The following is a 16,110-nucleotide window of genomic DNA, read 5'->3' as shown; positions in this document are numbered from 1 at the left end:
CTAGGATTTGGTAAGAGTCAGATGACACAGGAAGAGAGTTCACCATCTCACCAACTCTATTTCTGCCTTCCATTTCCACTATCTAATTCATTCCACTGTGGTTCTGGACCAAGTGGAATTGGTGGGGTTGAAGACTTTGACAATCCCACCCAAGCTGAGAATGCTGGGGAGGAATGGAAGCAGAGCAAAAAGAGACTTTTTTTCTCAGAGTCTACATTTGCCCAGTTCCATCACTCAGCACATGCTTATTGAGTGTCTACCATGTGCAATCACTATGCTCTCTGCCAGAGACACAGGTGGAAATACATGCTTACATGCTCTGAGCACACATAAATAGGCAGTTCTAATATATTAAGGCAATTATAATAATAAAAGGACAAAACCCAGTGAGAGCATAGGAGCTCCTAATTTTTTCTAATTTAAAGTAAATTTGACTACCTTAAATTCTACTCGGATGATAACACTATAGTGGCTTTATGTTTAATCTTTGTAGCTTAATATTTATAACAATAATATAAAGTGAAATTTGTATTCCCACAAATAATTTAGTTCATATGATCACTTAATTTCTTTCAAATCTGATTCGCTTTTATGAAAATATTTAGAGATATTCTCCCAGATGTGAAAACCTTGAGCTCATTTGACTCCTAAATCACACTTACCATTATTTTCATTTGTTCCACAATCTGACCAAAGCTTACTTGTATGTGAGGCTAAGAGAAACCTCCTGAAATCATCAAACACAACACATTTATTTAAATCTCTCTGATTCACTTCAATTAGCAAAGTCCTACATAGACCTGGGTAGTCACAATTACTTGGACAGATAACTGAATTTCAAGATGGAGATATAAATTTATCCTTTGCATGTGATATTTTTACGTGTGGATGTTCTTAAACTTATGATTGATGTCATGCTGTCTTCTCACCTCCAAATATCTGCAATCTGCCCCTCTAGTCCTACTTTCATTTTGTTTTTACTTTAATTTCATCATGCCTGTGGTTATGATTCCTTTTGTTGTAATATGATACTTGGAAATAGTTTAAGCAAAACATAGAAGTGTAATAATAAGTATACAGTATATTTCTTGTGTGGTTAATTTATTCATCTCTCACTTGGCTGTAATTAGGGTCTAACTTGATTAAATAAACTGCAGCACCCTTCAGTATGTTCTCCACATGGCAGTTGTAAGAATCACTTCTTTTATTTTTCTTTCTAACTTTAACACACATTAAACATTTATTTCATTTTAAAATTATAAAATATTTCACACATGACAGAAAATAAATAAATAAATGTAACAAATAGAATCCAGACTTAACAAACATCAACACTTTATATCAAGTTATAAAAGAAATAAAATATTTCAGCTGTATAGCTGATTCTTCCCAGCATCCATTCCTCTTCCTTCTTGCCTAAAATTGATGTGTATTATTTATTTTCACATTGTATAAACTAAACTAGCTGTGCCTCTATAATGAACAATGTACATACTGAATATGTTTTTTAACTTTTTTATTCAGCATCAGGTTTTTGATATTTATCCCTGCTGATACCTATGGCTCAAGTTACTTCACTAGAACTACTTTATATTTACTTTTTCAACTACTTACTAATAGATTTTTTTAGGTTGTTTCTAATTCTTTGCTATGGCAAAACAAACAAACACCTGCAAGGAATATCCTTGTGCTTTCTCAGTGCTTATATATCTGTTCACAGGTTCCAGTTTTATATCCCACACATAAGTGAAATAATATGGTTCTTAGCTTTTTCTGAGTGACTTATTTCACTTAGTATAATATTCTCAAGGTCCATCCATGTTGTTGCAAATAGCTCTATTTCATCCTTTCTTATGGCTAAGTATTCCATTGTATATATGTACCACATCTTTTTATCCAGTCCTCTATTGCAGGACACTTTTGTTGTTTCCATGTCTTGGCCACTGTGAATAATGCTTCAGTGAACATAGGGGTGCACATATCTTTGCAAATACATGATTTCAAGGTTTTTGGCCTATACCCAGAAGAGTGATTTCTGGGTTGTATGGTAACTATATTCTCAGTTTTTTGAGGAATCACCAGACTGCTTTCCATAATGGTTGTACCAATCTACATTCTCACCAACAGTGAATGAGGGTTCCCTTTTTTCCACAACCTCTCCAACACTTGTTATTGCTTGTCTGGTTGATAATGGCTCAATGCTTGCTCATCTGATAGAGTTTCTTTAGAGTAGTCTAGGATCTATTCCAGAAGATCTATACCATAGGGTGTGTACCTTATCCAAATTATCGGACACTGTCAAAAAACTTCTCAACTGACTGAATTTACATTTGCCCTGGTAATGTTCAAAGTTTCCACTTATCCACATCATCTCCAACAATTGGAATTAGCAGACATATTTTTATTGAGTATGGAATGTTATCTCATTTTTCTTCAGTTTGTATCACCTTGATTGCTAAGATTGAGTGTATTTTCATGGTTATAGGAAATACGATGTTCATCTTAGGGAAATTCCTTCTTTATAATGCGTTTTTCCATGTCTATGTGTGCATCTGTGTGTGTATGTGTGTGTATACATGAGCTCTTAATTTTGTTTCATTCGTTGTTTCTCCTAAATCAGTATTGATATAAACTGTTTTGATTAAGAAAGATTTAGGTTGAGGGTTTTTTGTTGTTGTTGTTGTTGTTAAGTATTAATATAGCTGCATCAGATTTCATTTGGTTACTTGTTTGCTATATCTGATTTTTATCACTAAATTCAATCTTTCTGTCTCTCTTTTTGAATAAATTGTTTTAATCTATTCATATGATTACTAATATATTTGAAGCTATTTTTTCTACTACCTTGTGCAATCTTTTTCTAGTTGCTATTCTTTTTCCTCTATTATCTGTCTTTTTTAGATTTGCCAAGTTTTTTACTCACTCTTTAATCCGTATATTATTTTGAAATGTATACATTTGTCTACTATTTCTGTAGTTGTCCTAAAATTTTTCACATGCATAAAGCCTAAAGTTAATCACTACCAGGTACAAACTGATTTCTTGTGCACACAACAAAAATGCTTTAATTCTGACTATTCTCCAATATGACATGTATTTTCCTATTTTAGTTTCACATTTTTCTAACCCTCTTTCAAATTAGTCATTAGCATATTATTTTCTTCTAATCTTGTATATTTTGATTTACTTATTTAAAAATTTCTTTGTTCACCCACCTATGATTTTTGTATTTCAGTTCCTTCTTCTGGCTTTTTATACTTTTCTGAATTGTCACTTATCAGTACCTTCAAGACTAAGCTATAAGAAGTATACTCTCTTTGTCTTTATTGTCTGCCAATGTCTATTTCACTTGCACATTTATAGAAGAATTAAACTCTATTATGATTGCAATTACTTTTTTTCAGTATGAAACACATTTCTAAATTTTCTTCAGGCTTCTATTGCTTGTGTGAAAACCTGTCAGCCTAATTTTTGTTACTGTGTAAATATTTAGTGTTCCTTTTTTATTGTTGTAAAACTTTTATCATTACTCTCAGTGTTTTATATTTTCACTATCGTATGTCTGGGTGTGGGTTTGTTTATATTTTCGTGTTCTTTAATTAAATGATGCTTCAATTTTGAAAAATACCACTTCATAGTTTCTTTGGATACTGCTTCTCTTGCGTCTGAAACTATTTTTAAAAATGTGTGGTACTTTGATCACAAAATAACAAGGACTCTCACAGCCTCGCTACAGCCTGACTCTCTACCCTCATTCTCCCTGGGCTCTTCAGCCAAGAGTCTTCTTTGAAGGACCTTTAACAGTCTCTGCCCTGAGTGGACTGCTAAAATAACTTCTCTTCTGCCAGCTAACTGCAACTCATCCCTGAGGAGTGCTTCGCCAGCTTTTGTGATGGGGCCTTTCTATGTTCCTCTTGTAATATCTGCTATTTTTCCTTTGGAGCACTTGGGCCAGTTGCACTTTTACAGTTACTTGAGTATCTAATGAATGCATATCAGGCTCTCTGACTAGATTTCTTGCTTTATAGGGGTGGTACTTCATTTGTTTTTTATTCTGTTGGCATTCTGTAGGCACTCAGGAAATAACAATGCTGAGACTCAAATTATCCAGGAACTATCAAACCATCAGGGACCCAAAGCAGTACTTACTCATCTCCAAACATCAGCTTCAGTTCCCCCATAGCAGACCAGCTGGCTCTCCTTTGCTGCAGACATTTAATACAATAAAAGGCTTAGTGTAGATAACCTCTCTAAATTAAATGGTACACAGCACCCATGAGCCAAGGCTGTGCCACATTCTTTAAGTGGCCTCCCACTTTAATTTCTATGCTCTCTAGGCTAGAGCTGGAGGGTGTATCACTAACTCTGTTGAATACTTTATAGCTAAATCGCCCCCCCCCCCCCCGCCGCCCCGCTTTTTAAATTCTGGAATAACTGAGCACTTTTTAAAAGTAATAACACCTTTAAAAATCAAAAAGGTGAGAATTTGTTTTGCTCACACTTGAATTAAATAAATAACCCTCACCCAGCCAGAGTAGCTCAGTTGGTTGAGTGTTATCCTGTGCACCTAAAGGTTGCCGGTTCAATTCCTGGTTGGGCCACATACCCAGGTTGGGGATTCAATCCCCGGTTGGAGCACATGTTTCTCCTTCTCTCTCTTTCTCTCCTTCCTTCCTTCCCTTCCTTCTTCTACCAAGCATGTTCTCAGTGAGGTTTAAAAAATAAAAAAAGAGAAAAACCTTCAAGGCATTTACTTAAGTATTTGTTGAACCCCAGCTGAGTGCCATTCATTACATTAGGCCTTTAGGATGCAATAATAAAAACAAACAAGGTCCCTGATCTCACTGAGATTATAGTCTAGAGAGGAAACATTATTCCAATACTCATACTACTATAAACCTACAATAAAAAATATGTGAATGCTTAGAATCAAAGAAATATGGTTCCCTGTGAATATTTAATAAATTAACTCGACCCATAAGGGAAATTTCAGTAGGATGGGGAAGGTTTACTTCATGAGTGACTACTAAACTAAGCTTTTTAAAATGAGTAGGAGTTAATAAGACAAAGAGGAGAGGTCAACATTTCAGAAGAAAAATTAGTATCTGCAAATGCCCTATGGCAGGAAGTAGCCTGGCAACTATGAGAGTCTAAAAGAAGACCAGAGAGGTTAGAGAACAGAAAGGAAAAGGGACACATCAGAGTTAAGGATATGGAGTTATTTAGGAGTGAAAGACAGGAATGTTGCTGGTATAACTTATATGGGCTAAATAGGCCCAATTGTTATATTTTTAGAAATTTTGTGAGCCATCTATTAAATGATCATTATTGAAAACAAAGGTAGGTATATAAACTTGTTAAATAAATTACATTGAAAATAAAGGTTTTCTGATTATGCTTTTTTAAATTTATCTTTATTGTTGAAAGTATTACGGTTGTCCGTCCCGCATGACCCCTTCCACCGCGCTCCCACCCCCTCCTCAGGCCTTCACAACACTATTTATAATTATTCTTAATCATTTATAATTATTTCACTACATTTTACTAGTATTTGTACTCCTGAGCTTATTTATATCTATTCTGTTGGCATGGTGGAAACACTTCATAATGATGTGTTACTGAACATTTCTTTCCAACCTCACAGTCAGTGAAATTGACCCTCCAGGATGTCACATTCTGAAAAATGGCAAACTGTTCAAATCAGGATCCCCTTGAACCCCTAAGAAACATTGTTAAACACCAGCACAGCAAAGAATAAGACTATACAGGACCTTGGAGACCATGTTAAGAATTGATCTTTATCACAGGAGAAGTGAACAGGCATTGAAAGGTTCTAAGCAGGGTGGGTGGCAAGAGCACACACATCTATTTTTAAAATTTCACTGAGACTAGAGAAATGAAAGAGGAAGCAAAGTGACTCTGGGTGGCCTGGATGGCAAGTAATGGTGCCTCAGACTAGGATCAAAGAAATGAAAATACAAGTGAATGGATTTAATATATATTGAAGAGTTAAAATAGAAGGCTGAGCTCGGGTGGTATTAGCATGAACCAGACATGAGGAAGAAGTAAAATATCTATATTCTCCCTAATTTCTAGTTGGTTGTGATGTTTTCATTTTGAGCCCAATCCTGCCACCATGTGTCAAAGAGCCAACTTCACAGTTGAACAAATTTAGGCCTGATTAAGAGAAAAGGAAAAAACAAACAAACCTACAAATACAAATAATGAATTGTACAAAAGTAAATTATTTGTCATGTAATTCACAACTTGTCCATTTTCATATACTAGTATGCGTAATAGTACAGTCATGAGAAAGGCCTCCAAGTTCTCTGACTATGAGGAGTGGGAATGACTGAGGGCCTAGTTGCCCTTCTCTGAAGTCCAGCATTTGAGTCAAGGTCATCCGCACACAAACTGCCTCCAAGCAGTGACTGAAGAGGACAGAGACCCTAAGGCAAGCCTGTCATGGGAGATGCTAGATTCCTTTGATGGACAGCTTTAACTCCATGACTCCCCAATGCCCTTAGGAAATCTTTCCTTAAAACTGTCTAACATGCTTCCACCCAGTTTCCCTGTCTTCAGAATTATTCTCCTTTACTTGGGGTAGGGCCTATATCTTGGTCTGATGGTTCTGACAAACTTATTTGATTCCCTGCCTCTGCCTGTGTCTGTGGCATGTTTTGAGTGGTGGTTGTGACTTGGGTGTCTCCCCAATTGATAGCAGGCATCTGTGAATTCTGTGTCCAAGAGAATTTTCTGTCCCCTTCCCCTACCCTGTCCTAGATGAAGGATTTCATTGTCTGTGTCTTAGAGGTTAGAGGGTTTTTGTCATTTCTCTACTTCTTAAAGCTTTAGTTTTGTAAAGAAAGGGGTCTGCGATATGGGTGGGGTTTTGAACCTATTTGCCTAGGAGGGACTCTTTCCAGTGTTTTCCCCTGCCCTCAGTTTCCAAGGTGAGAGGCACATGAAAAAGGGCAAGTTGCCTTGTCTGGCATGACAGCACACGCTCTGCCTTTAATCATTCATTAACATTATAGCTGGTTTTTTACTCACTTTGGTGGAGGCTGCCTCTTTTCCTGTGATTTGCCAAAGGTGAAACAATCTTTGTGTCCTATCTATCCTAAGAGAGCTTGAAACTCCTTGTAGTTCTGTTCATTCAGTTATTTTGTGATCCTAGTTGTCTGATGGTCCAGTCAAGTTATGATTTTGAAAATTGTCTGTTTTTTTCTCATTTTTAGCATGAGATTAATGTTCTCCTGTAGATTTCTATATGCTGAGCAAATTTCATCCTCTTGTTTTTAAAAAATCAGGATTGTTTCTGCATCAGGATTTTATCTTTGGTGGGTATAGCAGAGTTAGCAATAAAATGTATGCATAAATAGTGTATTATATTCTAAGCATGTGAAATCATGATGTTATCAGTTGCCACTCTTATGGCAGCTATTCTGTAAATTCATTGAATGAGAACATTATGCGGTAATGCAATACACAATTCAACGTTAATCAAGGCTCCCATAGTGGATCACAGCTAGCCGGGAAGACATTGTTTCTAGGATATTTTGCTTTGGGGTCATTTTTCAACACAGTTCCCTTGTCCTTTCCAACCAGGTGGTTGACCAGATTGATACCCTGACCTCTGACCTACAGCTGGAGGATGAGATGACTGACAGCTCCAAAACGGACACCCTGAATAGTAGCTCAAGCAGCACGACAGCCTCCAGCATAGAGAAGATCAAAGTGCAGGCCAATGCACCTCTCATTAAACCCCCAGCACACCCATCTGCTATCCTCACGGTCCTGAGAAAGCCAAACCCTCCACCGCCTCCACCACGGTTGACACCCGTGAAGAGTGAAGACCCCCAAAGGGTGGTGCCCGCTGTCAATCCTGTCAAGACCAACGGCACCCTTCTGCGGAATGGTGGCTTACCAGGAGCACCAAACAAAATTCCCAATGGAGACATCTGCTGCACACCCAGTAGCAACTCGGACAAGGCGTCCGTGCAGCCTCTGATGCACAGACCTGAAAAAGACAGGTGTCCCCAGGCAGGGCCTCGGGAAAGGGTTCGGTTTAATGAAAAGGTGCAGTACCATGGCTATTGTCCTGACTGTGAGACCCGGTATAACATAAAAAACCGGGAGGTCCATTTGCACAGTGAACCTGTCCAGCCGCCAGGAAAGCTTCCTCACCAAGGCCCTCCCCGCCCTCCTCCACCGCATCTCCCTCCATTTCCACTTGAAAATGGGGGATCGGGAATAAGCCACAGTAACAGCTACCCCCCACTCAGACCTGCAACTGTGCCTCCTCCCACTGCACCAAAACCACAGAAGACGATCTTGAGGAAATCAACCACTACAACAGTGTGATGTATGCCATTTAAAAACACTTTTTATTTTATTTTAATTTTTATATTATAAACATAATAAGTAATGAGCACTTTCTACTCAAGCAATAAAAAGCCCAAATATATTAATCCTGCATTCAGCAAAGTGGCATAAAAATTACCTGGTAAGTATGCAGTACATTGTTATATCCTGGGTATACACAGTTTAAACAGTTGCATTATCAGAAACCACAGAATAATGAAAAAGCTGAATATATTGTTTTTTCAATTGACCTGTAACAGTGGCTTGTAGTTTCAAATCATTTGATTTACTATAAGAGATGGGATTAGATTTATTTTATCCATGTGTAACTTATCTATATTAATAACATATCATAATATTAATTTTGACCTAATGCTTTTTAATAAGAAATTTTAATACTGAAGGACCATTTCATTATTTTTTTCTAAAGATGTTTGTTATTAGTTTTGCATTATTAAATTCTGAGGACAATGCCAAAAAGTTTATTTACTATACTAAACAATTAGAATTAACTATATAGGTAATGAAAGATTTGGTGTGTGGAAATATGCCAATAGACAGTAGATAATAGCAAAACCAAATGTTCCCCAGAATAAAAATGAAGCAGTGGTGCAGTTAATCCCATGTTAATACTCATCAAAGTGGGTAGTAACACAGACAGAGTTTGGATAGAGAAGATCACAGTGAATTATGTGAGATTTTTCTAAATTAAATATCATAATCAAGTCATAAATATAACTTTACACATTTTTATAGTATATATTTTGGTACCTCAGGGACCATCCATTGAATGCCTCCTACACTGCCAACCCCTTCCACCCTTCTCACACCCACGTTTTTCCAGGACACAATTTAATCCAGTACATGGAAATGGTGGGACGATTTGCCTCCTGTATCAGCAAGTTCTCTGCCTCCCTGAGGGAATTCCATTGATAGAAGAATCATAGGGAAAAATAAAGATGCTTCTAGAACAGGATGTTTTTAGCATCCGCCTTAAGCTGATTCCCCTGAGAGTTGAAATATACCAGGGGTCTTTGTTATTCAGTAGAAGGAAGAGAAAAATTCCTTTGCTTCTAACAGCCAATAAAGGTGTGTTTTTGTTTTAATTTAGTCTAATTTACCAGTTTAGGTCACTTGGTCACCCATGGACCAAGTTTACTTCCCTACTGTCATGATTTGAACTTAATTGATATTTGGCCCTGGAACTAGAAATGAGTTTATTTCCCCTAAAATCATGATGACAGGTGCACACCTGAACAATATTTGTCCATTAAATGGCAAGACTAGAGGGAGTCATCTTTAGCGAAAATTTGTTTATTGCACAACTTAATGAAGAATTCTGTAAATTTTTTTACTAGTTCATTTTTGATCTTTAAACTTTAATTTTTGTTGCTACAGAGAAATCATATTCAGTTACATTTTCTTGTTGCCTTTTTCAAGTTATATCATGGTAATTTAGAATACTATTTTAAATAACTTTCTATTAAAAGATGATATAATATTTTAGGCAGAATGACAGAAAGATAATAGGCTTTATTTTTAAAGAAACAACCAAATGAATGAAAACAAAGAAGATACTCAGAATGATTTTTGTTCTGTGTTTGTGGACATGAAGGTAATATAAGTAGAATAAATCTAATTTTTCAGAAAGTTACAAAACGTAAGACCAATAATCAAAAAAGGCCATAATCAAAACTTATTAATTTTATTATCAGTATGTTTAATAAATATGAGTCAAGTAAACAAATAGTTGATTTATTGAATAGCAAAATAATATATTCTTAACTTTTTAATGCAACCCATTTAGCTTGATAGAAATAAACCCAGGGTTTTATTATCTTTCTATATTTAAATAATACTTTCAAATGTTCATCCAGTGTTAGACCTTTTGGTATGATAGTCTTAGAAGACATCTTTTTTTCTACAGCCTATTACTGAGACCCAATAATTAACTTATAATTTCATACATTGACTCCCCTGTTGATATCTGGGAACCAATCTGAATCTCAAAATAGAGCTTCTTAGCAATCACAAATCATACACAGAGTAGATAACTTATTTGCAATAAATCAAGTTGAATAAGTTGAATAATTCAAGCTGATTGAGTATGGATATTGAGCCAAAAGCCTAAACACAACCTCTGAGGTTTAAATCCATCTCTCTGCCTCAAAGTGCAGACAAAGCTACCCCATGAAAGACCATCATTTAAAATATGATTAGTGACATATGCCCAAACTACAAGATCTGTTTTTATTTAACACACTTATAAACAACTATCGGCCTGGAAAGCTGAGTTAAATCCCAAGCTAAAAAAAAAAAAAAAAAAGTTATAATTATTGACCTTCTTCTCTTATTATAGTCATTCATATAATCAAGATTAAGTGTTAGATTACACTTAGCAGTGTTAGGACTTTCTTTTGACTTTATTTACTCTATATGCTCCCCTTTTTCCCATTAATATATGGACTATATTAGGCCAATAAGGTATTTTTTGTTTGTTTGTTTGTTTTGGTAACATTCACTGAAACTTAGTTATTTCATATGAATATATACCATATTTATATATTTGTAAAACATAGGAAGCAATTAACACAGAGCATCATAATATTTGTCTGGAATCTTGTGATTAAAGTGTAAGAGACTGCAGTTTTCGCTATCAGCCAACATTGCTTTCAGAATTTAAATTCTGAACTGCAAGCTCTGTGCATCATCCATTAAATTATCATAACACATGTTATATACTGTATATTTCCTATTCCTGAAGATTCCAAAGTAGAAATGCTTTCCTCGAATCATTACTGGGAAGTTATTTTTTACATTATGCATTTGAACACTTTAAATCACTTAATCCATACAAAGGACTATGGACTAACATCCATAGTCCTTTGAAAGGGATGTTTCTGAGAAATATAAAATGGTAATACTGCTTATGACAATATCAATTCTTAATGAAAGGCATAATATATACTTTTAAAATGTAGCATTCATTAATTAAATTGGAATAGGAAAGGTTTTTGTTTTGTTAATTTAAACAAAGATTATCTCACTTCTATGATGGGAGATTGTTGTGTCCCTGCTGATGAAAGGTAAAAAGAAAATAAAAATTGACCAAAGTTCTCTTTCATGTCCTGGTAGTTATAGCAGTTATAAAAAGAAACAAAGCTGATATTTTTAGTTCATGCTTAAGCTAAATATAAAATATCTGCTCAAAAATACAGGGCATACAAAAAAAGAGAAATTTCCCATTCTTTCAATGTGATATAATTATATTCATACCTCCCCTCATTATTTTAATAATATTCTAGAAAAAATGAGTCTATTAACTGAAATGGTTTCATTAACATAAAATTCTTGTCTTTGAATTATGCCTGCATATAATAACTTAATGAATAAAGAAATAAGGCACTGCATTATATAGCTTTTTTCTGACAAATCAGTAGTTAAGTTGCTTATGGCAAAACCAAGAGCAGTAGCTACACAGTCTCTGAAACTATGCAAGACCTCTTAGCTACAGGTTCTAATTATAGCTTCTTGTGGATCCTCTATGAAGAAGAGCCTGAGTGCTTCCACTTGCAATTGCATCGGGAATGGTGTAGTCAAGTCATAAATTACTGCCTTAACTGAATTGTTTTCCAGGGAATACATGCAAAAAATGCAATGTCAAGTCTTGTAATTATCCTGATTCAGTTTCTTTCTTTCGATTTTGTTAGTTATACATCTTACTATAATATGCACTCAAATTTGTAACAAAAGATTGCATTGTAATGTACTTCAGTGATTTCTAAGTGAGGGAATGATTTATGAGCAATAAAAATTCATATGACATAATTGGGTAAAGTATACAGACTCTGATGATTAATAGACACTATCAGAAAATCACGCGATGTTTTTTGGGTCAATTTGACACTGTATTTCAATTTTTAGACTAAACATTTTGGAGTATTAGAATCATTCAAGTTTTCTGATTCTGAAGTAATGACAGATGTGAAGCTACTGTGAGGGCACACAGCAGTGTTGAACATAAAACTTGTAGTTAACCATATCTTTGTGGAACTGCAATTATGTAGGCTGTCATTTTATTGGATACTAAATTCCTGCACTGGGAGGGGTCCCTCAGCCCAGCCTTTCCCCTCTCACATACTGGGAGCCCTCAGGGGAAGCCGCAGTTTGGCCTCCCTTTGTGGGAGGTGACCAGGCTGATCAGGGGAAAGCACCAGCCCCATCACCCCGCTGCTGCAGCCACTGCCTCCACCAAGGTATTTTCATCAACACGGACTCCAGTCCCTTCACCATGAAAAAAATGACAACTTTCTTTAGGCATTTTCAAGATGTGCCTTTCATAGGATATGACATTTCTTTCTTTCTTTTTCTTTCTGGCCTCACCTGAGGATATGTTTCCATTGATTTTTTCCCCTTCCCTCCGATCCCAGGCTTGGCCCTGCCCAAGCCTAAAGCCTCCTCCACCTGAGGCTTTAGGCTTGGGCAGCCCACCCCCCCCCCCCCCCCGCCACCTCTCTGATTGCCAGCTCGGGCTGCCCAGGCTTTAAGCTTGGGCAGGGGGCCCTGCCCCTCCCATCGCACCTCAGTCCCTGCCTAAGCCTAAAGCCTCCACCTGAGGCTTTAGACTTGGGAAGGGGGCCCCCCAACCCCTCCGATGGCTGGCTGGGAGTGAACTGGGTGCCGAGGAGGTTCCTGGGACCCAGGTATGTATGCAAATTAACCGCTATCTTTGTTGGGTTAATTTGCATAATCACTCTGATTGGCTGTGGGCATAGCAGAGGTACGGTCAATTTACATGTTTCTCTATTATTAGGTAAGATTCTTGGATGTATCATTCTGATCTTTTGGGGGACAACTAAAGTGGAACATACAGATTTGCAAATAAACTCATTTTAAAATGTAAGTAAATCAACAAAGGGTATAGATTTGGTTGCAGACCAAGGTAAAATAAGGAAGATATATTGCTTATAATTTATAACTTCTAGAGTTATAAAAAACTAGAGGCCCAGTGCATAAAATTCATGCATGGGGGGTGTGTCCCTCAGCCCATCCTGCACCCTTTCCAAATGGGATCCCTCTCACAATCCAGGACTACTAGCTCCCAACTGCTCACCTGCCTGCCTTCCTGATTGCCCCTAACCGCTTTTGCCTGCAGCCTGATCACCCCCTAACCACTCCCCTGCCAGCCTGATTGATGCCTAAATGCTCCCCTGCCAGCCTGATTGCCCCTAACTTCCCTCCCCTGCAGGCCTGGTCTCCCCTAACTGCCCTCCCCTGCAGGCCTGGTCGCTCCTAACTGCCCTCCCCTGCAGGCCTGGTTCCCTCCCCCACCCTTCCCTGCAGGCCTCGTCCCCCCAACTGCTCTCCCCTGCAGGCCTGGGTCCCCCCAAACTGCCCTTCCCTGCAGGCCCAGTTGCCCCCAACTTCCCTCCTCTGCCAGCCTGGTCACCCCTAACTGCCCCCCCCTGCTGGCCTGATCACCCACAACTGCCCTCCCTTGCAGGCCTGGTCCCTCCCAACTGCCCTCCCCCGCTGGCCATCTTGTGGTGGCCATCTTGTGTCCACATGGGGGCAGCCATCTTTGACCACATGGGGGCAGCCATCTTGTGTGTTGGAGTGATGGTCAATTTGCATATTACTCTTTTATTAGATAGACTAGAGGCCTGGTGTACGGGTAGGGGCTGACTGGTTTGCCCTGAAGGGTGTCCCAGATCAGGATGGGGGTTCCCTGGGGGCATGGGGCAGCCTGGGCGAGGGGCCTGTGGTGGTTTGCAGGCTGGCCATACCCCCCGGCAACCCAAGTGGAGGCCCTGGTATCTGGGATTTATTTATCTTCTATAATTGAAACTTTGTAGCCTTAAGCGGAGGCCAGGGCTGGCCAGGAAGCTTGGCTTCTTCCATCGCCAGGGAAACCCAAACCTCCTGCTCGCTCCGTGGCCACAACCATCTTAGTTGGATTAATTTGCATACTCGCTCCTGATTAGCTTGTGAGTGTGGCTTGTGGGCATAGCAGAGATATGGTCAATTTGCATGTTTCTCTTTTATTAGTGTAGATAGGTAAGCTAATAGTAACTGCTTTATAAAACTTTACATACATTAGAGTTTCATATGAATGTTTAAAATAGTTATTATTCTTATTTACAAGTGAAGAAATTTAGGATCTCAGTTTCAGTATTTTATTAAAATCAACCTTTTAAAGTGATTTGGATAGTATTTCAGTGACAGCCTGACTTCCCACAATTTTCCCCCACAACATCACCATTTAATTGTGTTCTTCATAGCACTGAACTTTGCAAAAATTTTCCTTTCTTCTTAGCAGTTATTTTGACGCTTGAAAGGGGTTAGTTAATGTTGTTTTGACATTCTTAATATGTTTGATCTTTGCAGAATATGAAAGTGATCTCAGGCAATTTAGCTACCACATAAAATGAATGAGTTGCTGAATAATGAAAGCCTCATTTTTCTCCCGTATTGTAAGCGGCTTCACCTTTCAGTGTTTTTTTTTCCACTGAGTTCAAAGACTGTTGATTATGTTGGTTTCTTTCCCTAAGAAGTTCTGATTTCATCGTTTTAATGCTATTTGACCCTGAATATGTCACTTCCATTACTGGTATTTCATTTTTGAATTTCATCTACTTAACTTTGACCCCTACAGCTCTAAGAAAAGCAATAGATCCACTCCATGGAACCACTAAAAAGCAGTGCATGAGAGATTAATAAAATAATTTCCATTCTTTTGTTACTAGACTATAGATATCATTTTCCATGATTTGATAATGTAGTTGACAACTCTCCTAATCATAAAAGGGGATTTTGACCCAACTAAATAAAACAGTGTGTACCCTTAAGTGGGTTAGGGTTGATGTTGATAAGACATTATATCTAACATTTCTCAAGCACTAATTTTATGCCAAACACTCTTCTACATGTTTGTATGTATTATTTTTTCTCATAACATTATTTTTCCCTTATAAGAACCCAGTGTCTTAGACACTATTATTATTATTTACATTTTGCAAATGAGGAAACTATCGCACTGGAGACCTGCTGCCCAAGGTCGTAGAGACAGAAAGTAGTCAAGCCAGAGGAGCAAGGCAGGCAGGAGGCCTCCACAGCCCAAGTTCTTCGCCATTCAGAAATGCCTACAGCTCAGCCCCTGCGTTGTATAGGGGTCATCTTAGAGCTGAAAGTCATTTCATTGAAACTTGCCAGAAGAAGTTGTTGGAAGATATAAAATAAGAGGAAAATAAGTGTATTTCTGTTAAGATAAATTAGTCTGTGTATGCTGAGGTAGCAAGCAACCCCAGGATCTCAGAGCCATCCAGTTATATCCTGCTTCCTCAGACTGCATCCTGAGTCCAGGAGACTCTCCAGGGAGGAATCTCTCAGGCAGTTGAAATTCAGCCACACAAGCTGCATTGATTGTGTGGAACCACCCTCTGGTCCAGTGTCCTCTTCCAGGACCACCAGAACAGAGAGAGGGATGACTCGAAACTCATTCTTGTATTTTTTAACTTCAGGCCCTATATGTGTCATGGGCCAAAACTAGTCATGTGGCCCTGCCTATAGTCCCGATATGCCCAGAAAGAAAAGGAGATCCACATATGGGTAAACAGTCCTACCTCCACTATTTCCAAAGGGGTAATTTTTTGGTGTGTGTATAATATGACTATATTATAGACTATTATATATCTCATTTTCTTGCTTTTCCCATTTCCTGCTTTCATTTAATCTCACCATAAATTA

General features: G+C 37.8%; 1 protein-coding gene across 2 annotated transcripts in view; it reads left to right on the top strand.

Moving 5' to 3' along the window:
* The window catches only part of PRR16 (proline rich 16), a 242,048-nt gene that overhangs the window by 154,796 nt on the left and 71,142 nt on the right, over positions 1-16,110 (top strand). The window contains exon 2 of one of the 2 annotated variants that reach the window (XR_013961174.1): positions 7,609-8,506. Coding sequence is in view for 1 of the 2 variants with exons in the window: in XM_080679669.1 (XP_080535795.1) it covers positions 7,609-8,364 (756 nt within the window). In the remaining variant the exon portion in view is untranslated. The remainder of the gene's footprint in view (positions 1-7,608; positions 8,507-16,110) is intronic. The other variant, XM_080679669.1, reaches the window with a different exon arrangement.

This window comes from Plecotus auritus, assembly GCF_963455305.1.
Source record: "Plecotus auritus genome assembly, chromosome: 7".
Classification (NCBI taxonomy): domain Eukaryota; kingdom Metazoa; phylum Chordata; class Mammalia; order Chiroptera; family Vespertilionidae; genus Plecotus; species Plecotus auritus.
The sequence above is the reverse complement of the archived record's forward strand: the minus strand, read 5'-3'. Positions and strand labels throughout refer to the sequence as shown.